This window comes from Sander vitreus, chromosome 15 (assembly GCF_031162955.1).
Source record: "Sander vitreus isolate 19-12246 chromosome 15, sanVit1, whole genome shotgun sequence".
NCBI classification, from domain to species: Eukaryota; Metazoa; Chordata; class Actinopteri; order Perciformes; family Percidae; genus Sander; species Sander vitreus.
Genome location: NC_135869.1, coordinates 1,861,718 through 1,889,308, shown reverse-complemented (window position 1 = coordinate 1,889,308; position 27,591 = coordinate 1,861,718). Strand labels below are relative to the sequence as shown.

The 27,591-nt window shown below is 41.2% G+C and overlaps 1 protein-coding gene and 1 long non-coding RNA gene across 2 annotated transcripts in view; both read right to left on the bottom strand.

Moving 5' to 3' along the window:
• Positions 1 to 2,915, bottom strand: part of LOC144529545 (voltage-gated potassium channel KCNC1-like) — a 106,087-nt gene extending 103,172 nt beyond the window's left edge. The window contains exon 1 of the mRNA XM_078268676.1: positions 2,373 to 2,915. Coding sequence (XP_078124802.1) covers positions 2,373 to 2,915 — 543 coding nt within the window. The remainder of the gene's footprint in view (positions 1 to 2,372) is intronic.
• Positions 2,916 to 12,635: 9,720 nt separating this feature from the next.
• On the bottom strand, positions 12,636 to 26,347 carry LOC144529553 (uncharacterized). Its single transcript, XR_013503019.1, has 3 exons — positions 17,664 to 26,347; positions 17,054 to 17,458; positions 12,636 to 16,203 (listed from the first exon to the last, which is right to left on the bottom strand). It is a non-coding gene; the product is annotated as an uncharacterized LOC144529553 (long non-coding RNA).
• Between the last annotated feature and the right edge of the window lie 1,244 nt (positions 26,348 to 27,591).

The following is a 27,591-nucleotide window of genomic DNA, read 5'->3' as shown; positions in this document are numbered from 1 at the left end:
CACATTGGGCATGAATCGCAAGGTGCAGAATCATCCAATTTGGACGTAATTTCCAAGGATCATGGGCTGGAACATGCTTCTCCAGATTGTGTGTTCTTATACTTAGATTTTGAGTATGACGTGTGTGTGTGTGTGTGTGTGTGTGTGTGTGTGTGTGTGTGTGTGTGTGTGTGTGTGTGTGTGTCTGTGTGCGTGTGTGTGTGTGTGTGTGTGTGTGTGTGTAGCTGTGCATGTGAATGTTCTTGTATCTATAGTTTTATGTGCATAAATTACCCCATTTGCTGGTGTGTATTTATGCCTCTCTACAGACCATGTGCACAGGTCACAGTGTGTGCTGGTGTGTCTGTGTGCAAGTGTGTGTGTGTGTGTGTGTGTGTCTCTCTGTTTGTGTTTCTCCACCCTAAGTCACAGAGAGTCAATATGCTGTCTCTGTGCGTATGGCAGTCTACAGATAACCTCCACTCACAGCAATCCTGGTCAGCACTGGTTTCAAATTGGTTGCAAATGGCCATATTTAGAGACAATTAACTGAGAAAGACACTGGTGAGAAATGGAGGACTGACCGATGCACAGGGGAAACGAGAAAAATTGAGTTCACAGGTATAGATCAGAGAAATAGAGCAATATAAAAAGTGCAGGAGAAAGGTGGGAAAGCAGAGACTGAATCTCTAACTGATTGGAAGTTTAACAGTAGAAATGTTCTTATTAATTATTTGAGTAACAGCAATTAATACCATCAACACACGAGAGTGGAAGCGTGGATTTGGCCAGAAGTTCAAACTGCTAAGTCTCCGGACTGTCGTAATCGTCCGGCTCCTTATTGTCAGGGGGAAGGGACACGTATGCTGAGAGTCGTCAGTAGTGGTCAATGTGTCAATCTGTCTCTGTCCCTTGTCCCCATGTACCACACCATGACCTCCTGCATCATCACAAACTGTGACTCTACGACTCTGCACCAACACTCACTTTCCACATCACATATTTTAAATATTCTGGGAGAGGCAGAAATCAAGGATGAAGCCTACATACCCTTTAACTGCTGGATTGTCACAGGACACAAACTTCAGACTATCGTATGAAAGGGGTATGCCCTGACCCTTACTCTCCGCTTTGCTACATGAAGGGTACACTATGTCCTGCATTTGTACTGAACATAATTTGTTACCAACAGACTGGTCTAATATGAATTAAAACTGCCAGGGCTGTGCAAAGACAAGACCTGTACACGTTATGTTTTAGCTTTATCAAAAGTCCTTTCCTCATGTTGCCATCAGGATACTGCCACGTGCTCTTTGTGCTGAGAGAAACACACACTTGTCTTTTTTGAGACATAAAGAATTCACCTCTGTGCTCTAAAGCAGTGTAGAGTAGTGAATGCCAAATTCAAAGCAGCTTCAATATGAGCTCTATTACAGTAAGTTAAGGCTACCAATGACATTTGATTAATTTGTGTTCTGTGCCAGCCTGTACTGATAGGATGTGTGTTCTTTAGCAAAGTAAAACAAAAAACAGACCAACTGATGCTTAAGGAAGAGCTGTGTTAAATAGCGCAACAGTGTTTGCTCTACACATCCAGACACTCACATACTGACACTCGGTACGAATGCATTCACCATCACCTGCCAGCACACGTAAGGTTCGCACTCATGAATAAACATTAATGCATTCATGTGTATATGCTCAGCTACACACACACACCTATTGGATAAAGTGTGAAGCGGCTGCTGCTTAAAGGATTTGAGTTTTGCTTCATCAATAGCATATTAGATAGGAGAGAGCAGATGAATGCACAGGAGAGAGCAGATGAATAAATTGAAAAAAGTGGGGGGAAAAGTGATTAAGTTGATTATTGGACTATCGAACAATTTACATCAAATGTGGACTAATAGTGCCTAATTAAATCATGTTTAAACTGTTAAGTGTTTTGCTGAAGAAATAATTTGGCACACACATATAGACACTGGAGAGAGAGGTAGAAAGAGAGGGAGAGAAAGAGAGAAGGGTTGACTGATGCGCACTGACAAATGGGCATCAGCAGTGGCCAAATCGTAATACAGTGATAGAGTATCAATGCGAGAGATTAAAAGGAAAGAACAGCTGCAGCGTAACTAAGCGCAGGAGAGGAGAGAAGGGGAGAGGAAACGAAACATGGAGAGGAGAGGAGAAAACACTGCAGTGAATTTGACATCCTCCCCCTCTCCAAAACAGTGTAAGGGGTAACTTTACGCGAAACATTGCGCAGTGGCCACAATTGTGCCACCCGTTGATATGTGAGCGCAGCGCCAGAGAGGAAACGCAGAGGAAAATCAAAGGAAAAAGATTGGTAATAAATAAATTAGAATAGAATATAAGACACTTGTCCAGCCACTCACCCGGGCGTATTTGGAGGAGTAGGGGTCCTCGAACAGCGCCCACATAAAAGGTCGCCACGCGTCCCACCACGTCGCCCTACGGCCGTCCTCTTGCATGCACAGTCGCTTCAGGTCGCCGTCCGCCCCGCCGGTGAGCGCCGGATCATCTTCGGGTGCGTCCGGCTCGGGTTGCTCGAAGCTGTCCAGGGCTTCCTCGGCGTCGCGGTGCTGCCGGTAGTTCATCCAGCAGCACGCCTCCACGTCCGTCTCATCGATGCCCCAGAAGGCAAGCTCCTCTTCGAAGAGCGGCCCACACACATCATTGGGGCAGTGGAGCTTGCCGGTACGGTAGTAGTTAAGGATAAAGGCGAAGGTGGCCGGGTGGCGGTCGAAGAAGAACTCGTCGGACTTGGGGTCGTAGTCGAAGTTGCTGTAGGCGTCGGGTTCGGTCAGCCAAGACAAGCGCGTCCCCGGCAGCGTCTTCAGGGTGCTCCGGTAGGTCTCGTGTCGGATCCCGCCGCAGTTGATCACGATCTTCTCGCTATCTGACGCCGAGCAAGTCATGGCTGCGCTGGAGCATGCTTCGGTCGGTGCGCCCGACTGCTGCTGCTGATGCGGCTACTGCCCTTCCCCATCCACCACCAATCCCTGCTCTGTAGGCTACTGTTATACCGTCCCGGCAAGGAGTCACAGAGCCAACTGAGAGGAGGAGAGAGGACAGGAAGGAGGAGTCGGCGTGTCAGTGTGTGTATGAGAGAGAGAGAGAGAGAGAGAGAGAGAGAGAGAGAGAGAGAGAGAGAGAGAGGGGTGTGTGTGTCTGCAAGTGTGTGTATGACAGAGAGGGAGAGTATGTGGGATGCGGATTTTATGAATCAATAGATTTGCCCGCTGAATGATTGACTGTCTGATTGACTGACTGACTGATTGAACTCATATTACTGGATCATTTGATGTTATTAAGGTCAAAACTGCCGAACAAATCTATTTACATTCTGCTCGTTTGGCACTGTTGAATCTGCCGCATCCTAGGATTGAACTGCAAAGATTTATTGAACGGAAAAGCAGAGAGAGGCAGAAACTAGATGGTTCATATTTTTATACAGAGATAAGGACAAACTACATGGCTGACAGTATGGACACCTGTAAACTGCAACGATTGATCTATTAATCAATTAGTTGTCAACTATTTTGATATTCGATTAAACAATTTCAGTTATTTTTTTATGAAAATAGTAATACATTCTCTGATTCCAGCTTCTTAAATGTTAACATTTTCTAGGGTCTTTACTCCTCTGTGACATTAAACTGTAAATATCTTTGAGTTGTGGACAAACAAGACATTTGAGGACGTCATCTTGGGCTTTGGGAAACACTGATTGAAATTCTTTACCATTTTCTGACATTTTATAGACCAAACAACTAATCGTTTAATTGAGAAAATCGACGGATTCATCGACATAAAATAATCGTTAGTTGCAGCCCTAGACACTTAAACAACACACCCAGTGTTGAACAAAACTATACCTCCTCTATGCTTCACTCTTCTGCTTTCAGTCTTGCAAATGTTGAATCTGCTGTAGGGTTTGCTCCCATTCAGTCATAAGAGGTTGTTGAGGTCCAACACTGATGTTGAGGATCAGTTCTGGCTGAGAGTCGGAGTTCTGCTTCCTCCCGAAGAATGTTGGATGAGGTTGAAGTCAGGCTAGTCAAGTTCTTTCACAGCAAACTGTAAAACCATTTATTTATGGAGCTGCTTTGTGTATGGGGGTATTGTCATGTTAAAACAGGAAAGTTGGAAGAACATTGTTGTCTAAAATATCATTGTATGCTAGAGCTTTAATATTTCCCTTTATGGAACTGAGGGGCCCAAACAGGCCCAGACTAAAGTGCAATCTGGAAAGAGGGGTTCAGATGTACTGAGGCCTTTGGAAGTCTCATCTGGCTTGAAAATAATATTACTGATACAGCTCTTCAAGACTTGTTATTGGACCAAATAGGCAATAGGCTTTTCTTGTGGAAGACAGTGAATAGAAAAAGTATTTTGGGGCCAGTTGGCGTCATATGACTTGCAGTTCCAACTGTGGTCACTAGAACAAAATTGTCTGAAAACCCAGGGCCCAATTTCCCATAACAATTAAAGTTCTGTTAAGAGCATCTTATAGTCAGTTGTGTGTGGTGCTGAAGAGATGCTAATTACACTTTAACGTTATTTTGCATATTCAACTGTCTGTAAGCCATACCCCAGTAAATATTAAGAATTCATACTGCAAAGTACTGCATACTGCAGTTTCATATTTAGAGGGATTAAATATGAAAACAAAGCCTAATGTGCAAAAAACTGTCTGCAGCTGTGCAGCTTTACGTTATGATTCATGCTACTGGGTGAAATTAATAAAGTAAACTTTGATTGATTTAGCTGCTGTTGGAGAAAGATGTTAGCCTTGTGAGACCGTCCTGATCTCGCAAGCTCCAGTTTTCCACTCGCAGATCAGTCTGGCACCTTGAGATAGAGAAAATTTGGAGGCGTTCGCCAAACGATCGACCAATCAGCGCTGGTTTTGAGGCGGGTTTAGGTGTGACGCAACGAGAAGCGACTGTTCAGTCTAAACAAAATGGCGGCTTCCATGGATGAGATAAGCGTAGCTATCACGCAAGTTTTATCCAAATTAGAAAGTATTCCTTCATTGAAAGAAGAGCAAAAAACGGCACTGGAGGCATTTCTCGGAGGAAAAGATGTTTTTGCTCTTCTCCCGACTGGTTTCGGCAAGAGTTTGATATATCAACTGGCTCCGCTAGTTGTGAAGAAGGTGGTGATAGACAGATGGTTTATCTAATCAGGTAACCAGTATTTTCGCCCCTTCCCAAAAGTTCTCTAACGGAAAGTTCCCAGATGGATATGCCGTGCAAATGCGAAGCAATCCATCTGGCGGAGTCAGGTTAGAAAGATGTTACGCTGAAGTACAAATTTAACCTGAAATCAAGCTGTAATGGTTTTTCTAAATTTAATGAAAATGCATCATTATCAATTGTGAATATCATGCTATAGCATCTCTGTATTAGAGCCATAATACACAATGGCTACACACAGCCTACAATAAAAAATAAAAGAGAAGATATAACAAATAACAGAACATCAGGGAAGAAGTATTACAGCCAAAGGAGATTACTAAATTAAACTGGATGGATGCTCCATATGAAGTAGTTCTAACTAACTAACTGCTGGGTGTTACTGTTGTGTAGCTAACTGAACCAACTGACAAAGCTAATGTGAGCCTGCTAATATATACCTTGTTTAGAGTAAAATAGGTAATATGGAATATATGGTCAACATCTAAAACTTAAAGGTGCAATTTGGAATATATTTACTGTATTAAATCCCAAAATGACCACAATAGGTCATCAGATATTAAGGAAATATGCTAAGTTGAAATACTATCTTTTCTGACAACAATGCTAAAGCCAGTATTTTCTCCTTTGAAATTTCTGTTCCATGACAGACGTGACTGTTTGAGTTTTGGCCTAAACACAGGACATTATAAGTTAGTACAGAAAATGGATGGATACCAGAGGAAAGACATTTTAACATTAAAATTTACTTAAAGCTGCTCATTCTGTAAAATGATTATTTTTCGAGTGTTAGTGATGTGATTGTGTCAGCATTTTCTTTTATGTTGTAGTTAATAAAAAGATTCATCACATATACAGTATGTGGTCAAGTAATTGTAAACGTAACTGATCTGCAAAAGAAGTAAAATACTGAGTGCAAGTACCTCAACACTCTGTAAAGATTTGATTTAGTGTCCTGCATGAACATGAGTCTCACATCTGTCCTCTCTCTCTCTCTTTTTCTCTCTCTCTCTCTATGCTGCATCACTCCCTTCCTCCACACTGTCTTTCAATCTACTAAAACACTTGGCTCAATTAGAACGGAGCAGGAGGGTATGATAGAGTGTTTCACGCCCACCGCCCATTCCCTCTCTCTCTTTCCTTTCCAAGAGAGAGAGAGAGAGAGAGAGAGAGAGAGAGAGAGAGAGAGAGAGAGACCAGAAGCAGAACGAGTATTTGCTGAGCATCACAAAATGGGGGGAAAAGACTGCAGACCGTCAGATCATTAGTGCTCACCCATTTTCTCTCTCTCTCTCTCTCTCTCTCTCTCTCTCTCTCTCTCTCTCTCTCTCTCTCTCACTCTTTTTCTCTCACACATTCTCTCCATTTCTCTCTCCACCTCCCCTTATCATCTAAACTGCTTGTCCTCTCTTTCACTAGTGCAGAGCTAATGTGCTGTGTTGGTCTGTTGAGAACAATCTGCAGCACTGTGCTCTGCTGTATATGGTCCACTACAACGTCAAAGAAACACACATTTAACTATGGCCTCTATGCGCTTGTAGGCTTGTACGCTTTCAATCTTTAATACAAAAAAATCTGATGGATAAGATATATTATGTATATTTCTTTTCTTTTCAAAAACGTATATAATGTAATGATGTGCAAACCTATACTTTCCTTACGTTCTGATATATAATACTTAGATTGCAAACATTTTATAACAAGCTTTGGCAATACTGTACTTGTACTTACTCATGGTCATTGAAAAAGAGCTGAGTTGGACAGAAATGGATATACACTCAGTTACCAGATTATTAGGTACACCTAGCTAAAACTAATGCAGCTAATACAAGACTTTGCAATAAACCCACCCTTCATGAAGGTTCTAATGTTTAGTTTTTGTTCAAGCTGTGAGAGGTGTTGATTCAACTGGTCATTCATGTGGTCATTCTGGAAAGAACACACACACACACACACACACACACACACACACACACACACACACACACAAACACACACACCTCAAAATCCTATTTTTGATCATCTCACTTTTATTGTCTCAGGATTATTTTCTTACCAGTCCCCGAGCTGTCAAAAGCTAGATGTAAGATGTGAGCTGATGAAATGTGGATATTTTCATCTAAGTCACCTTCAGGTATTAACCTGCGCTCAGAGCAATCAACTTAACGAGGAGGAGCAAGTAGTGCGGCGCTGCTAGTGGACTTTTGAACCCTCGGTTTCGGCTGTCAGGTTGTATACGGCTAGATTACATTTAATCTAAGAATACCTGCAGACAAGCCCCCTGAAGCAAATTTGAAATTTGTGATATTGGGCTATAAAAATAAATTGACACTTGACACTGAATATAATATATTATATTAGCCTATAATATAGGCTATACAGTATGTTTTTAATCTACAGTTAATATTCTGCTAAAAAGACGCTGAAATTGAACATCAGTCGAAAATCAGTATATTAGAATAGTTAATTAATTGCATTATAAGATAATGTTTCTGTTGTTTAGCCTAGAATCATTGAACCCTAATCATGAATAGGGTGGACAAAAAATGTAAACCACAAACTACATCCTCCAAAATGATATGACATAGTTGAATCAACACCTCTCTAAAACTTTTTCAACAAAAACTGAACATTAGAATCTTCATGAAGGGAGGAGGTATTGCAGGATATTGTACTGCGTTGGATTACTTTTTTTTATTTCTTCTCTTTCTCCTACATTAGATTCACCTACAGTAGGTGTAGGCCTACCTAATACATGGCTTAGTGTAAAAAAAAAGAGATATAAACTATCAAAATCAAAATCAGGAATAGATACATTTCGCATATGTTTGATGTGTCCCCATACACTTTTTGTAATCCAATAAATTGTGACCTAATAGCTTCAGGAATATTTTCTTCCTGTGTGTGTGTGTGTGTGTGTGTGTGTGTGTGTGTGTGTGTGTGTGTGTGTGTGTGTGTGTGTGTGTGTGTGTGTGTGTGTGTGTGTGAAAAGCGCACGAGACAAAAAGGCTCAGCCGAGAATCCACGAGGCTTTCCTCATCAGTCCTCGACTGAGGGAAGGAGAAGCGCTCTCGTCCGCTTTTAGCACCAAGGACAGCGCCAACACCGCTGGTCCCCACCGGAAAAACACGAAGTGACACATTCGACTTTTTCCGGTCAACATGTGACCTCGTCAGCCACGAGGCACGAGGGTAGAAATACTGCATGTACATGTCTAGCAACGGTATGCATAATTTCATTTATAATGTATAATTATGTTTATTCATTTAGTCATTTTGCTGTTACTCATAAAAAAAATGAGTAACGTTCCTCATGTTCACATTAAGGGGAGACACAATTTGCAGACATTTCCAGAACAGACATCTGGACACTGGATAAAGCCAGGTTCGAAATTCTTGTTTCATTATATTGACATATTAGAGTCAAAGATTTCAGAGAGAATTTTGGATATCTGTTATTATCACTCAATAAATCAGAAAATACTGTCAAACAGCCATTAGAAAAAAAAATCAATTTTCAGCACGTTTTTAGGTAAAAAAGGTTACATAAATCAGGCTATAAATTATGTATAAACAGATCCCTCAGTAAAAACCTTCAGAATAGACAGGAATGCAAGTGGAAAGTTTGGTGTATGTAAGTGCTACTGAAGTAGAGATTTCCAGCTCATACTCATTTTGAGAAAACAGCTTAAAGATATTATACAATTAGTCACATTTTTAAAGACACTACAAGTTAATAAGGTAAAACATTTTAATGTGTTTTAACAAATATCTCTATATAACTTCCCCAGTTGAGACAAATTCCTCAGTTTTTGTATTACATTGAATTTATGATGCATTCACTTGAAATGGGAATTACCGCTTGCACTGCCTGTAACAGAAATGTCTACCTGTAAAGGTGTTGAATTTGATGCAGTTGTTATTCAGTGTGTTGCAACTCTGATTATACACCAAGTTAAACCGAAGCCAATGAAGACAGACTCGCAGTGCGTTTTGACCATTTACTGAGTAACTTTGTTATTGACATGCTGGTGAAAACTGTAAATAAAGACAACACAAAATATAGTCAGTCTTTGTCTCTAAATGAACATACTTTTTAACAAAATTGTCACTGATATATAATCTCTAACATGTTTACTGTCAAATAAGTAAATTTACGGCATTGTCTCTATCTGTAGACATTTGTGTCCATGATCTTTAAGAAGATGATGTCTTCACTTGATAGAGCCTGTTTATTGTCATGCTGCGTTCGGTTGAACACTGTCTGTCCTCCCAGTTTCCTTACTGAGCCTATTTTACACTTTGCTGTGTCTCCTTAACATGCATAAAGCTTGTGCAGGGTTGAAAAATTGAATGGCGACCACTGTCCAGCACGTTGGTTTTAAACGTGTTGACTGTCGGCTTATGAACATTACCAAGGCACACCTCTCCTATTACTTCCCAGCCCAGGTCCAGTTGTTGGGCAAAGGGGGCATTATGACCTGCTGCCTGATCTTGTGTGCCTATTTTGACTTCTGGGTCCAGTTCTGGGATGTGCTTGGCAATGTGATGAAGATGAGGCTGGTGTAGAACTGCGTCTGGTGTTGGAATCTCAGATCAATTGTTCAGGATTTCATGACGCTCGATGAGTGGTGGGAGAGAGATGAGAACTTTTCCGTCCAGTGACTCAATCTGGAATCTCTTGGCCTTCTTGCTGGGTGTTTCAATGATGCCAGATCAGGTTCTGAGGTAGTATGATAATGGTTTGCTCTCCACACTGAACAGTCTGAATGACACTGGTCTAGCTAATGAGCGATTACTCTGGTCGTTCAGAATTACATAGGCTTTGATGGCCATGTGCTTAGAATCCTTGGGGTATATATTTGCAAGGCAGATCTTTAAGCATGAGCAGCTCCACCGACATGCACCGCAAAACCTCTGTGCAGCTTGTTGCATCAACAGCAGTGTTTGAATGATCTTCTCCCTCCCCACCGTTCTCTTCTGATGGTGAAGGAGCCTTGAGGGATTGAGGTTATGGGCCTGGATGCATAGCTGCATCATGATAGGTGCTATCACATTCAGAACACTTTACAAAGGACTTGCAATCTTTGGCTACGTGAGAGATGGAAGAACAGTATTTGAAACATATTCCGTGTTTGGCCACTATGTTCAATTGAGGGCCTAAAGAGAGTTGGAGAGAGGAGTGCCAGGGATAGTTTGTTGTGTTGGAGTACAGAAAGTTTTGTGTTTTCTAAAAGATATTCAATTGGGCATTTCCAAATTTTCCCACCAAATGTCAAGCTACACTTCGTGCAGCATTCATAGTGTAGGCATTACCTTTGGATATGGACAGGCTGAAGTTGTGTCTAGTCGTGCTACAGCTACAAATGGATCCTAACACTCGGTCCATACACTTGCAGACCATCAGGGCTGCAGTGACCATTTTGACCAGAGGTGACTACTGCCAGCCAAAGAAGAGAAGAAATTCTATACCAAATCACATTTTCCTAATTTTCCAAAAATGCTGTTCCAAGAGTGGAGAGCTGCAGACAGAGTGGAGGTAAGCTAATGCTATTAGCTAAAGTTACTGACCAGGCATCAGTAAGTTACACCTGGAAGCATGGCATTATAACAGCAACTTCTCCATCTTTCCATAATGTAGTCATACACTTATAATGACAATCTGAGCCTGTCAGTGGCAAAACAACCAATTTTAGTGGACAGAAATTGATCACTATTGCCCCATAGGATTACATTGCAGCCCGGTTTGCGGCTGCCAGCCTCTCGCACAATACTGGACCAATTTAGTCACTTAGACAGAAAAATTCTGGCATTTCCCTTTGAATAATGAGGTGGTACATTATGACAGACAACAAGTATTCATGGTAACTAGTTATCACATGAAAGCATGGAACTGCCTGTTATTTTGCTTTTTGTCACTAGTCAGTAGGGTCTTTCTCACTCTTAATATCAGAATGCTATGCTGATAAAAACGTTTCTGAGGAAACTAGCAAAAGACTGTGTGAACACAGGCAGGTATGCTGGAAAGCTAGGTAGAATAACACTCTGGCAAATGACATGTGAAACAGGAATTGTAAATATACACTGAGGGGCTAATGAGAGAATGAGATGCAGGTGAGGAAATTGGCATGAAGGACCAGGTGAGGGAAGTGAGGTGAAGGTGTGGCCGGACGGAGAAAGGGACTTTAAATGGCAGAAGAGTTAGTGATATGACAGAATCCCCAAAACAGAGAGCAAACTTGATGAGGTTTTGTTGAAATTAAAGGACTAAAAGCACCAAAAAATAATCTTAAAAAAAAAAGAATGAGACCGGAGAACATAGTGTCCCTTTCACTCAATTATGCTATCAAGAACATTGCAGTTGTTACCATTTTTCTGTGAAAATCATGATTTTGCACTCAATAATCCATTTATCAGTGTTGATCCGCAGCCGAAGTCTGATCATTTTGTTTGTGACTGTAATGTTACATTGGCGAGGAAAAGCTGTGATAGCCAAAAAAGGATTTTCCCTTAGCCAAACGTTGGCCCTCCTCTCTTTCCCCCACTTTGTTTACGGTCTGAAACCTTCTGGAGGAGGGCTGAAGCAGACTTTTACTGACTGGTTTAACTTTGGAGATATGGACCATGGGATGAATCTTCATGGTCTGGGACAGGTGGATGACTACAGTCCATGTGGGCTGGCCACTTCTATGTGCAACAATTTCAGCAACAATATCTTTTATACTTGCATTTTAGAACACTTCATAGAAAATGTTATGTTTTTGTCCAACGTATCTCTACTCTTTTGAAACAATTCAAATGCTACAATTTATATAATTTAACTGTTCACATATTTCACTGTTTATAAATGCAATCCCATATTATATTATGTAATCTAATCTGTAACGTAATATGTAATCAGTTCCTCCTCTAACCCTGCCTGTGACACACGTCCTTCCACGCTTTCTCCCCTTTTTTTTGTAACTGGGAATGACTGATGGGTTGGTCATGGCTGTTTGTTCTCGTAAGCAGTCACACACTCACATACGCAAACACATACTCTTCTTCACACACGCCACTCACGAGCGCACACACACACACACACACACACACACACACTTTCACAGACCCCCGACCTATGCAAAAAAACCTACAGAGATTGACAATGCATTAGCACATGTAAACACACACACACACACACACACACACTCACTCACTCACACACACACACACACACACACACACACACACTCAGTTAATTAAGTTAACATGCTGACTAAGGAGCTATAGAGTTCTTTGCAGTATGAGAGTGATAGAGGAGGGGACACATGCACACAAAGTACACATATGGACAGAATAACGCAAAGTCAACCTGGACAGACCTGTGTTTGTTCTGACATTGCACCAATACAGAGAGAGAGAGAGAGAGAGAGAGAGAGAGAGGAGAGAGAGAAAAAGGTGTGTTAAAAACTGACACCACAATGCATGCAGTGAATGCCTTTTTTAGGGGCATTTTTCTGCTTGTTACACAAATATCATGATATATGTAAAAATTATTGTCTCGCAATGTATCGAGTATCACAGAATCGCTGTAATGTGATACCATATTTATCATGGGCAACATATCGTGATAGTATCGAAAGTAACTCTGTGATTCCCATCCTAATCAGCCACCACATTTTGTGTTCCTCTCTTTTGCTTAATCTCAATGTAAAAGCCTTGTTCCAGCAGGGCCCAACTCATAAACTGAATAAAATGAAACAACCGTGGAAAAAAGGTTGAGGAAAAAAAGCTTTCGTGTTTACCCTACACAATAAAGGTACTTTTTCACAGTCATGGCAAAGCAGGGTCTCACTGGAAACTGCCGACGCCTTAAAGTTAATGGAAATATGTTGTCAGATGGGCTTAGGGTGATGCATGGAATGAGGAGTGTGCGTCCAGCGTTGAAACCAACCACAGATGTTGCAACCAAGAGATGTGGCAGGATCTGTTTGATAATATACCTTGAGCCATTGCAGTGTCAGTTGTGCTGGTCAAAGTTTCTAAGGGGCATGATCGCCATTCCTACCTTGAGAGTGATGCGATGGGGAGACACACCAGATGGGCAGGTGGGTACACATGGTAACTCTCAGTCTCTGCTGTGTCCACACAGTTGCAAATATGCTTCTCTCCTGGAAACATTTTTGTATGTATGTATTGTATTGTTATTGTATTGTTGTATGTATTTGTTCACTTTGTCAACTTCAGAGTTAGTTGGGCACAGTATGACACACATAGCCACTTCGGGTTGGCAATGTTGGTCGGCATGTCTTCATACACCCAACTGACGATATCCTCAAGTCTTTCACCAGGAAGAGTGAGTGATTCGTTGAGTTCAACAGAAATTCACCCTACCCTAATCACAGGAATCTTTCCCTAACCAAGGTCCAACAGGTATTTGGCAAAATCTGCTCGACAGGAAGGCTCTGCCTCCAGTCACCACTGAAAACCATTGTGATGCCACCAGATGAGTTTTCTGAATTACGCAGCCACTGGAATGCACAATCTGCTGCCTTTAATGCACGACGATTCATCATTGACACTTCATCTACAACCATGACGTGTAATTTTGATGAGTCACAGTGCTGTCATCTTCACTCACTTGCAAGTGGACTCGTCAGTGAGAATGAGAGGGCACCTGGTCCTACTATGAAGGTGGTTCCTTCATAGTAGGACCACTTGCAGCCGTTAGGAAGGCTACCTTGCTCTGTGCTCGGACTTTGTTGAGGATGTGGAATAATGTAAAGTGCAGCAGTTCCCACACTTGCATCAACTGTGATCATTTTGCGAAGTACCTGTTTCACACTCTTCATCACTGTTTTGACAACTACCCGCTGCTCGTCATTGAGAAGGTGTTCCAGCTCAGATACGATGTGCTCTGTCTCATGCCTAATCATGTGGGGAATGTGAGGCTGGACGTGAACTTGGTCAGGCTCAGGGAGGCCAAAGTTCTCACTCAGCATAAAGCTGTGCCTTTCAACATGGTCCTTCAGCTCAAGCAGCACTTGACTCACAATAAATAAATTTTGCTCATTCACTCCTGCTGCATGCATAAAGTCCTCGCAAAGCACACACTTGTGTCTTTCCCAGAAGTGCAAGTGTTCTCCTCTGAGAACGTACATGAGCATGTTGGCAAATACCTCATGCACTGCTTTGCCAAAAGTGTCGCTCGAAGCCTCCTCCATAACGACATTATGGCTCCGTACAGTAGGATGCGGAGATAGTACAGCTCAGCTGTATGAAGGTTGAACACAATCATGGGGAATCATCCAACTGTGTTAGCCATCCGGTCATCTTGAGATGTCATTTTTTTCTTCCGCAACTGAAATATTTTTAGCATGTAGGTGAAGTGTTGAAACGCATCTGGATACACAACATGTTGCATCTCTGGATGTAGAGTCATGGCAGCACCTTCATCCTCCAGATTAATTGTCAGCATCTCCACTGGTGGCTGCTTCCTTTGAATGGGGAAGTTATAGATGTGCCAATACCCCTCAGATGCAGTTATGTATCGCCCTAGTTCATATTGTGTCACTTGATCATGTTGCACGGGTTCTCACGTTTCTCCATCAGGTATGTCCACTCTGACCAAACACTGATCTGGTCCCTTTTCAAGATATTTGTACAGGTACTTCACACTGGTCACAGCACACACAATCTCAAGGTTGATATGAGCTACATATGGATTGTAAGGCACAACCCATGCATTGTTGACTGATAAGTTGACACCGCCTCTAATGGTCTTCATGATGGGAGCACCAGGTGCTGCATCTACTCGTCTCCTGTAGAGAGGATAGGGGTCCTCAGAGAAGCATGTCTTGTCTTGAGGAGTGCTTCCACCTTCATGTGGAACACTCAAGCTATGATGTCTGATGTTTGATTTGGACCAACGCAATTGCATCCTAGAACTCCTTGGCATACCACCGTGGTGATCCATAAATTGACGGCGGCAGGATGGTCAGGCAGGGTCATGACCGAAAAAACAAGATCCAGGGTACAAGTGGCCGAAATGGGTTTCCTCAGGAGGGTGGCTGGCGTCTCCCTTAGAGATAGGGTGAGAAGCACACTCATCCGTGAGGAGCTCGGAGTAGAGCTGCTGCTCCGTTGAAAGGAGCCAGTTGAGGTGGTTCGGGCATCTGGTAAGGATGCCCCCTGGGCGCCTCCCTAGGGAGGTGTTCCAGGCACGTCCAGCTGGGAGGAGGCCTCGGGGAAGACCCAGGACTAGGTGGAGGGATTATATCTCCAACCTGGCCTGGGAACGCCTCGGGATCCCCCAGTCGGAGCTGGTTAATGTGGCTCGGGAAAGGGAAGTTTGGGGTCCCCTGCTGGAGCTGCTACCCCTGCGACCCGATACCGGATAAGCGGACAAAGATGGATGGATGGATGGAGGATGGTCAGGCGTCCAGGTGTCACCTCAGCATCACTGTTCAAGGCATCAACAATGTACTTTTCCAGTCTTGATGGACTTTTGGTTGTGGCGGATCCAATTGAGGCAGTGTGACTCAATTTTTGCCATCATGTCACATACGTACTGCCGTGTCAGTTCTTTTTTTACCACGAAGCAGTAGATTCAAGTGATGAGCAGGGTCCCGCACTTGAAGATGGTACTGGTAGAAGGATGTTGGTGTAATTCACCCCACAAGGCAACAGGAGTACATATGATAATGGGTCATATGCTGGATGCATGGCATTGACTGTTTGAAATCTTCCTCCTCTGAGATGAAGAGTGACAGACAGCTTACCAAACTGCTCCATTCTTGTTGCTCATGGAGCAATGACCATTGACATATATAAAATGGACCAACAGATCCCATTGCTCTGCTTCGGAGACCAGTGAAGGATATTAGAAGCATTTTTCCAGTGATGGCTGAGCGTTAATGCGCAGCCTCCAACTGATCTCGAAGACATAGATGAGACGTGAGCAACCTGTCTGAAAGTTGTAAGTCTTCTGGTAGCTGTGCCAAGAAAAATCTCAATCATTCCGAATCCTGCAGAGAGGGAGAGCGTAGGTATATGTAAGGAGATAACACAGGCACAGGCTAATTATTGCTAACTAAAATGCTAGTTAACATTAGTAATTAAACTTAAACAGCTAATGTGAGTTGAAACTGCCTGCGAGCTTCTCCTGTACTGTATGGTAATTTCTCTACTGTGCGACAGTAAGTCGCGTGGTTATGACACAATCGTTAGCCTATTTTTACAAAAACGCCTGCTACGGAGCCATAATGTGAGGTACAAGGTAATGGAGCCTTTTATACATTGTCGTGTTTCTTTAGAAATAAACAATGGACAAATAGAGTCTTTCAGCGCTTCAGATGTAAAGTTATTCACTGTCAAAGTGGCGCCAAAATGAATGGCAGTCAATGGTATGCTAACGGGAGGTGATGGCTTGTTAGCATCAAAATGGCGCCATAGGAGCTATGTGTTCCAAGGAGAAGCTTACCCCCTTGTCAATGACAGCTTAGTCGCTATTAGTTGATGGAAGGTTTAAGGTGCCACGATAAAGGTCTCAGCGCCGTGTGCGCGTACGGACAATTTTTAGCTTATTGGCGCTGTCATTTTAGGCCACATACTGCGCGGTAAATCTGTGCAAAGAATGGTGTATGGCCCTGCTCTGGAAGGGGACCTGCAATGTAATGATAAACCTTTCCTTGAATATGCACACCAGGATGAAAGCCAGGCATAGCTATCTCCCAAACCCAATACTTGCCATTGCAAGTGCATTATTATACTGTTTCACCTGTTTTACAAAGTTCTGATTGAGGAAAAGGTCCATAATTGCAACTGGAGGCTGCGGTGGGATTGAGCCAGACTTGGGTATTATGGAGTCATAGTTACCTGAGTTGCAGCAAAATCCTTTCTTTTCCTCTTTCCAAACAAAGGCTTCACAATGTGGGCATTTCAGACATTGAAACAAGTCGTCTTGCTCAGCGTCTGCCTGTAATCACCATGAAGCTCCGCTTGGAAGAAGTCAGTGTCATCATAGCGTGCAAGGTTGTGATTGTTATGGCGTGCCTGCTGCAGTCGTGCACAGTGCACTTCCTGATGGCGTGTAGTGTCCCTTGCCCTGCGCTCCGTTTGCTTCTGTGGTGCCTCTTTTGCCCTCTTATTAGACTTGCGCACAGCGTCGCTTGCCAGGTGTGCAGCTCGTACTGCGTCTGACTCAGCTGCACGTGCACAGCGCTTTGCCTTGCGCATCTGCTTAGCACTTTGTTTAGGCATGTTAGCATCAGCAAAGGTGGTCTGCAACAAAGATTAGATGTCACGGTCAGTGGTCTTTTACTGTAAATTTTCGTCAATGGAAGATGAAAATGCCAAAAAATATCACACTTGAAATTGTTAACATGCAGTAAGTACAAAATGTAAGGTGTTAATACTCACCAGACAGCAATACGATACAAAACTTTATACATGCAGTAAGTACAAAATGTAAGGTGTTAATACTCACCAGACAGCAATATGATACAAAACTTTATACAGTGACCTCCAGTATCCGCAAACACGATCTGCAACAAAGACTAGATGTTCACAGTGTTTTAAACTCTGTCACACTCTGATATCATGCACACAGACACACACACACATTTAATGTATTTATTTGTTAAGAAATTCTTTTTAAAAATACCCATACCCAAATTGCTCATAATCAGAAACAGCAGTGATATACATTGTTGTTCATGAGAAAAAAGAGCAGGGACAGACTTTACCAAGTAAAAGTGGCCCAAATAGCTTATAATAGATTTATTATGATTATGTTTAGATATGAAAAATATTGAGTCAAAGTAATTTTACTACTGACTTACTGTGTAATTTTACTTGAGAGAAAACTATTGTACATTTACCTGACATACATGTTACTGATTATGTTGCAGATTCTGATTTGACTCAGAATATAACAATGAAAATGTTACATTATCATACAGTGTTTCCCCTATAATTGTACAGGTCTGGCGTGCTGCCAAATATATACTGTGTTCCCCTATATTCATTCTGCAGCTGCATAATGCCATGCGTTTGATCGAAGTGATGTAATGTAGCGTGTTATGTGAAGTGAGCACTGCGCCAGACTCTGCTTAAAAACATAGCCGCAGTCAACCTAGGGGAAAGTTAAATACATCAAACTATCCGGTGTTGTGTCGAAGTCTGTTCCCCCGTGGAGTAGTTTATTTTGATTCTAGTGATGCGTGTAACGTTGGCTTCTTGTTATACATTGGCCAGGTTTTCGGCTTCTGTGAGGGAAGTATACGTTGTAGACATAACGTTATTTAACATCAGGTAGTAAATAGGCTTATGATTTGCTTGTTTTAACGGGGGTATTAGTGTAATAACTTATTAGTGCTGAAGGTTAGAGTGGCAAACTTACACAACAATTGCGATGTTCATGTAAGCTATCCCCTCGTGCTCCAGGAAAGTGAAGAAAAGTTTGGTTGGTAACGTTATATCCAGTAATCACGTAACGCAACAAGTGAACCGCAGTCAGAGTCAAAACTGTTTTTTTTTAATAGCTGCAGTCAACCTAGGGGAAAGACAACACATTAAACTATCCAGCGTTGTGTAGAAGTCTGTTCCCCCGTCAAGTACTTTATTCTGATTCTAGTAATCTATTGGCTTGTAATATATTGGCCAGGTTTTCAGTTTGTGTGAGGGAGGTATACATTATAGGTCTAACGTTACTTAACATCAGGAAGAAATATTTCAAAGACAGACCACACACACACACACATACAGGGGCTTCCTGATTTATTAGATAGATTATATACATTTGATCCAGTTAGTTTTGGTTTCACACTGCAGTTGTGCAAGCGCACTAAAGAACTAAACATAGCATATCTACGTCTTGTCGTCATCACATACGTGCGCCACGTCTCCCGATATTTGTAATTGATTTGGTTTGTAGACTGGCTTTGTCGTCATCTCGTATCTCATATCTGTTATGATCCTCTCTCTCATGTCCACTCACACAAACAGATGGATGAAAACTGTATGTGCTTTGCAAAAACCTACACGTAAAACTTGATAGACGTTGCAACAGTAACTAAACAAGGCCAAAGCTAGGCAAACCACGTCCTGACTCCAGCTCTGTATTTAAACCATAGACATGAGATTGATATCCATCTTCATGTCTCACTCTAAGAAAGAAAGCAAAAAAGTGTATTTGCCAAAATGTTAAACCATTTTTTTAAAGTGGACATATTATGCTTTTCCGTATTTTTGTCATATCTACAATGTTATAATGTTGTATTTTCATGTTAAACGTGTGTCATGATTGTGACTTTCTGTTCTGATGTTCTGTTTCTTGTTTTATTTTGTAGTCTTCTGTGTCTTGTCTTGTCTTCCTGTCATGAGTTTCCCGCCCTTGTGATTGTCTTATTTGTTTCATCTGTTGTATCACCTGTCCCTTGTTAGTCCTCGTTAACGCTTGTATTTAGTCTCTGTGTCTCCCTTGTCTTTTGTTGGATCATTTTAGTCTGTTGCTGTGTTCTGTGAGTTTGTTTGTGTCTGGAGTCTACCGTTCGTCTCTGAGTTCCAGTTTTTGAAATCCTGTTCTGTTTGTTCTGGAATTAGTTGTTTTCTGGACACTTTTGATATGTACTTCATTTTTGTTTATTAAATCATCTAAACTGCATTTGGGTCCAAGCCATTCCTGACAAACTGTGACAATGTGGGCAAAATTTCAAATAATGAGGTAAACGTATTTTAGAGAAATCCCCATGACCTAAAACATTTAGATTTCCAACTGTTCTGAACTAAATTTCTACTCTGGGCTAAGTGTTATGCAACTCCAAGCCGGCCTTGTCCAGCCTTCTATGATTGGTCATCTGGGTTTTTATTTTTATTTTAAATTTTTTTTTAAGCTATTAACATTGTCCCATGTAGCTACATGCTAACGGCAGTAAAAGATTTTGTCTTGGCTGCCAGTGTTGTTAAATTCTCCCGAATTCTGGGTCCCATTACTCTTGAAAGCATTTGGTTTAAAAGCCTTTATCTTCATTTTGACTGGAAAAAGTGCTGCTATACTCTATTAGCATCCACTGCTAATTATAGTAGCTACATGCTAACGGCAGTAAAAGATTCTCCCCAATTTCCGGTCGCATTACTGCTAAAACATGTCAGATTGGGTAGTATTTAGTCCAGAAACCTTAATCTGCAATTTTTGATGGTGGAAAGTGCTGCTTCCATTACAATCTAACATTAGCATACTGCTAACTATTAAGTAGCTGCATGCTGTAAGATGGCTGTAATCTTGGAGGCCAATGCTGGTCATTTCTCCCGAATTTCGGGTCACATTACTGCTGGGACATGTTCGGTTGTGTAGTATTAGGTTTAGAAGCCTTTATGAGTTTTCACTGTCCTGCTATACTGTATACTCTGTTGCAGTAGCTCCAGCTGCTACTAGTGAAACAAAACTGGAGCGCAGCAGAGAGTCCAGAAAACACACTGGCCAATCAGAATAGACTGGGCTTTTTCGGGAGGGGGGCTTAAAGAGAGGTGCTCCAGCAGAGCGTCTCATACAGAGGGTGAATACAGGTGCAGCAGTATGAGAAAGATGTGGTGTTTTTTTTTTTAACATTAAAGCATGTAAACATGTCCTAGTACAAATGCAAGCATGAATGTGAAAATGCTTGTTCCCCTTTAAAAGCGACCTACATCAGTGACTGAGGGAAGATCAAAGGCATAAACTGCATTATTGCTACAGAGAGACTGTACATGGATGTCTCTAATGCCCTCTTACACACACCCCTTCTGTGCAGTGCAGTTTCTGCATCTGTTCTTGGATCTGCTATACTGCAGTGCGGTGCAAGGGGACATCTAAGGGCCAAAAGAGAGAACTGCAGGAGACCAAAACACTGCACAGAGAGGGGCAGAGAGAGTCCTCACAGTATCAGTTATTTCCTTTCCTGAACTATGTTGATTTAATGCAGTCAAGTTATGCAAAATGTAGTCTGGATCGATGACAGTTCATTTACTGAAAAATCGGCAGAAGATCCGGCTCTGCCTCCCCTTGCAAAACTTTGTTTGTTTTTCGGGAAACGACAAACTTTGAGCTAGCAAGCTACAGGCTAAAAATGGCACAAGTTTTTAGGCAAATTTGTATCTAGCAAAAAGCAAGCTTGCTTGGTTCTTTCAGGGAATAATTGTAAAGATTTACAAAAAATGTTTAATATTATGGCATTTACTATCCAACTGGGATGGTTTTGGGATAGATTGTGGCAGGATTGCTGTGGACGAGGTAAAGTTACACTGTTAAGAGCAAATTACGTTTTCTGTAATCGAGGTGCAAATGTTCTACCAAAACAAGTTCCTTTCTGAAATCCCTTTACAGAACCAGCGCCGCTGCATCCGCAACCCAAGACAATTGTGATTGGTTTAAAGAAATGCAAACAATCAAGAGCATTTATGCCATGTATGTGTGGAGGAGCCAGACCTTACTGTGCAGTGGTGTGGAGATTGGTCTGGCCAGGTCTTGGCTACCAGCTGTTAACAGCTGATGTTGTCAAGAGCTGTGGACTTTCAAGTTGGCTACCAGAGGGCATGTTACATCACTTGAGGCACACACCCAGTACAGGTTGCCCCTGCCAGTGTTTTTACTGCACAGCCATATTAAATGAGCAGGGAGAAGGGCAGAACACTGCTGAGGGATTAATAATAAATTAACAGAAGGAAAAGACCATTGGAATCAAACACACAATCTCACATGCACAAGCCCAGTTTCCAGGACTTGTTTCCAATTGCATTTTAAACCTGCTACACACTGCTGCTTGAAAAGTGTGTATGTTTATGTGGTTACCCACAAATGGATGGGAATTCATATTTTCACACATATTTTCAATCTAGAAAATGCATTTCCTGCAGAAAATGCTTGTGAATGCTGAAAAGCTAAACTGGATTGCTGGCTTAAATGCGTGAGGAAAAAGGAAGTAGTGAGACTAGTTGGAGAAATGGGAATGGTTTAAATTGGTATAAATTTCATTGAAATGTTAAATAACACCAATAATGTATGAAACAAAAGTGGAATATTTTAGGTTTTCGAAAAGCTGCCGCTACACTGAATTGCTGGCTTCAATGTGTAAGAAAAAGGTGAAGTTATGGGGAAATGGTTCTAATTAATATGAATGTCTTTTAAAAAGTTGAATAATACCAACACTGTATGAAAGTAAAAGCTGATGCTAAACTGAATTGCCGGCTTTAATTTGAATGTATATATCCAATAGTTTCAAAAAGTACGAATAGAATTTACAAGCTGTATTAAAACGTAATAAATGAGACGTGGAACATTTTAAGGTATCAATGCAGTATGAATCTGTAAAGACTTGAATATGCATGGCTAATGCCTTTTATTTAAAAAAAAAAAACCTTTAAGGACACCAATTTTGTTTGAATTAATGTGTCGTAAATAAATGTTCTTCCTTTTAAAATACAGGGGGCATATGGTTGTATTTCAGTTAGCCAAATAGCTGGTTTGATTTGCATTGAGATGATTTTATGGAAAGTACCCCATGCCAATCTCTAGGTATGGTGAAGGGGATGTGATGATGTGGGGCTATTTTAATTCCAAAGGCCAAGGGAACTTTATCAGGATGCATAATATCCTGGATCCATAAAATAACTGGCCTTTAAAAATAAAAATCTGCCTGCCTCTATGGGAGTTTAACATAAGGGTGTACTTATGCCCCCTGTATTTTAAGGAAGAACATTTATTTACGATACATTATTCATTCACAAACAAAATTGGTGTCCTTAAAGATTGGATTTTTCCTCATTTCTTTAAGGCATTAAGAGCAATTTGCAAAAGATGTTTTTTTTTTTTTTTTATATTCCTCTTTTTAGTCAACTTTAGCATGGGTGTCCTAATTTTTTCACATGACTGTATATCTCTCTATTAGAGAGAGAGATTCTTTATAAACAGAATGTAGATGTCAGCCTGCGCCCACATTCTAATTTCCCACAGAGGGCGACTCCACTGGTTGCAAAAACAAGTCCATTTCTTTAGAAGTCTGGAAAAATTACCCTTACTTCTCACTTGATTTAAGGAGTTGATGTCCTCAGTCACTAGATTCAAGTCTGCAATACAGCATGATGTTCATTTTGTGAATTATGGTCCCATTTATTTTAAAATAGATAAGGCAGGGCATGCTTTAGGGCGTGGCTTTATGCTGACCTGGCAATCATAATAAAGGCTTGGCAATGCTAACCATGGCACTGTGGACAGTAAAATAGCTGTGAACTTGTTTTGGGTGTTGTCCGTGTTTTTTTTTCTTAAACTTTGACCCTCCTCAGTGTGTTTTTCAATTCAGCAAAATTGTAAGTTTTTGCTCACCTAAAAATGTCTTGTTCAGCGTCCTGCCAACCCAGCTAGCTACTACTAGCATTAGCTGGTACCTTAAGGGAATTGACGATTTTCTGTACTGCCATTCATACGATCTCATTCAAATGATTGAGTAGAGTTTTTTTGGTGTAAATGTAAAACCTGGGTTTTCATATTGAGGAAATTGTTTTAGTTAATTCTACATTCTCCAGTCATGGAAGATGACAGTAGGGTACATTTTTCCATCTGATTGTCTAAAGCATTACGGTTTACTCTGGTGTACATTATTTTGCATTACAATACTCCCCCTCTAACAGTGAACGTACAATGTGACTTTCTGTGAGCTCAACACCCCTCTTCCATCATTTTCCATCAATCAATTCCTCTTTTGCTCATCCCTTGTTACTGGCTAATTAATAAAACTACCTTTCCCTGCTAATTGTCTACCGTTTATAGGACCACAAGAGACACCAGGGAGCGAGCGAGAGAGAGAGGTGTAGAGGTATAATTATGTTAAGCCAAATCACACATGAACTTGATGGAGTTTATTCTTAGCCCAGGGAATGTTGGGAAATGACAGGAAGGAGGAGGAGGGCTCAAGTTTATTTCAGTTCAAAGAGCATTTAACAAGACTGATATAATACACTTTAAGGATATTTTAAAAGGAAACGGAGAGAAGTAAGAGTGATAGAACAACTGCACTCTGATCAGTCCCTGGCCTCTTTTCCAAAGGCCTCTACACATTGTACAGTTACAGCAATCTTACAGGTTCATTACATGTCACACTGTGAGAGCTCCGTTCTGTAGATGTGGGTAGTAGCCACTGGTCTTTATTAGGCTCCAGAGATGGCAATTTAATCCAGTCTGAAATAACTAAACACTGTTGGATTGCCATGAAATCTGTTACAGATATCCATGTTCAAAGGATGACCCCTAATGACTTTGATGATCCTGACTGTTTTCTAGTACCACCATGAGGTTGATATTAGTGGTTTTAAGTGAAATTGATCCACTGGCTTTTCTTCTAACATCAATATCAGGTAAAATTTTAAGTTTACTGGATGTACATGGGATAAAGCCTGACAACGCTTGAGACGCAGGACCCTCCCCTACCGCTATCTCCACTAAATATTTTGCAATGGCACCTTCGTTGCATCCGGGGCTTAGCGCCACCCAAGACAATTTGGTTTAAAAAAATAAAAATACAAACAAGCCAGAGCGATTTTCCTCCTATCCCAGAATAGATAAGTAGCCAGAACATACTCTAGAGCTATGGAGATGGGTCAGGCAATGTAAGACTAGCATTAAGCTGCCTTACATGTCATTGAGCTGATGCTTTTATCCAAAGCAACATACAATTGCTACATATGTCAGAGGCTGCACACTAGAAGTTAAGTGTCTTGCTCAGGGACATGTTGGTTGACATACCACAGTGGAAATTGAACCCAGATCTCCTACACTCAAGGCATGTGTCATATCCACTGCACCATCACCACTCTAGCTAGACATAGTAATCATAACAACCACTACAGCCTATTCATAATCTACAGAGAAAGTTTGATATATTGACTATAATACACAGTAAGGAATGACATTTCTCCATCCTCAACTAGATGGCATAGTGCTGCAGTTTTTACTATTGTACTTTACACTGCATAAATTAGCCTAGCAGCTAGCAGTTTCCCTCTGCTCATTTTCAGCTCATTTTTTTTTTTTTTCTCTGCTTAATCCTGATAAAACCCCATGGTTGAATATCGGCCTGCATGCTCGTTTTTGTAGCCTATAGGTGTGTAGTTGAGATTAAAATGAAGGCAAGGTTCAAAGATGGGTGTGCTCTGAGCAAAGGAGCTTGAAGTAGGGGTGTAGTCATGTTCACAAATACGGATTGAACTTTCCTAGGCCATGGAAATAACAAATTTGATTTCTTAATAGGTGGTGTTCCACTTTAATGTCCTTCCACTGTTATTCAGTATGTTAAAAATCCCCAAGCAGAGGCTACATGGCCACACCTGAGGATGTATTGTTAATGAGTTTTTGTTATCTCATTGCAGAGAAAAAAAACATTATAAATTAAAACATGAAGATAGATTGTGTGCATTAAGGACAATCAAACAACATTTAAGTATATCAACTTACAGGATGCACACTAAAAGAATGAACAATGGGAGTGTAATGTGTTTACTGCTACATGCAGGACTTTTAATTGACATACCCTGAACTGGAGGTGGTAGTGTGTGGAATGGTGGATAATAAAAGTAAGCTAACTAATAAGCTCCTGAAAGTACTGTGTGTACCTGGAATCATTAAATATAGTGAGTCTCAGGGAAGAAGGCTGTATATATAGCCTCTAAGTGGGGTGATTGATAGCACCTGAAGGGGGTTCCTTCCCACGCAGGAGTGTTTTGATTTAGACTCTCTGCCCCAGGTGTGGTCAGGTGGCCTCCGTTTGGGGACTTATAACACGATAGGCTTGTTCGAGATGAGCTGCGCCTTGCCTGTAAAGTGAACGGGAACAGGTGGCAGCAGCGGGGGGCGATGACCAAAAGCTGTGGCCAAGTCAGACAGTTTTAAATTTTAAGCAGCCTTCGGTCTGTACATGGAAGTCACAGAAACACTCACATCCTGTTAGATCAAATTCTGATTTATTAAAATGTTATCAGACCCACATAAGTTTGTTCGCAGGTTCCAATTGTTAATGACTGAAGTAGCCCATTAAAATGCTCTGCAGGCGATCTGTTGCTGATGTTAATATAAAACGCAACAGTTTTTTTCCAAAAGCCATAACCACTTTGAACTCACACATGCACTGACTTCACAGTCTAACCCCCCCCAACCCCCGGACTTTCTTCTACCCACCTACTGTGCAATATTTAATACTATTGAGAATACTGTGCAATTCCATTACTGTGCAATATCTGTATACTGTGCAATATCATTACGCTCATTTTTATATATATATATATATATATAAACTCATTGAATATGATCACCACTATTCTATTCTATTGAACAATATTCAAATAATGTGCAATAACCCACACTGTATATAAAACCATATTTATTTTATGTACATGTTGGCATTGGAAAAGGAGTTGCTTTTATATCTCATTGTACATGTATAGTGACAATAAAAGGCATTCTATTCTAGCCAAGACGCCATCAGCCATCACAATGCATCGGTCGGGCAATAGTGCTAATTGACAATGGCCAGCAGTAGTTATATTAGCTTTAAATTTTTTGCATGAAATCAAACCAGCACCAATAATATCTAGTATGATAGACAATGCATTAAACTGCTATTGCTCTACAACTGCCAGAAAGAAAAGTACCAATTCAAAGACTAAATCGTTATAGTGGCAATCCTTGAGGACCTTGATTTTTATTTCTCTTTGGTGAAAAGCAATTGTTCTTCCCCGTCAAGGTAAAGGTGTTCAGTCACAATTAGAAGTTGTTATTATATTATGTACAGTATGCACTTAATGATTGGGAATTGACTTCACAGGGCAAAGATTCTTCAATCAGAGAAGGAATCCTTTCACATCACTTTCTTTCATTCTTAGGACAACACAGTCTCACTCCCAGCTTGTCAAAACCGACACTTGGTCAGGGGCCTTTGGCATTAGTTACTGACACAAAAAGTCTCCTTTAGCGTCTTAGTCAGACGCAGGATCATGGGTGATGTTACAAAATGTAAATTTTAAGTGACACGGGACACCCAATCTCCTGGGTGAAAGGCCAGTGTTGTCTGCGTCCTTGCACAGATTTTCAGTCTTTCATACTACTTGCAACCGTTGCTCTTCATACTACGTCACCTTAGAGACTCGTGTGTCGTAACAGGTTGCTAAGGAATTGGTCACGAATAAACAATTGATTAAATATTTGTGCAAATAAACTGTAAATCCGTAAACCAGTGGCATACAGAGGGTGTAAGTAGCAATTTATATTTACACCTCAATTTTACCATTTAAGGCTCCTTTTTTTTCAGCAGCAGCTGAAAGCTAAGGCTTGTCTTTCATCATTACATTTTTCGCTTGTGATGACGTCATCCGTTACGTGAAGTCCGGTGCAA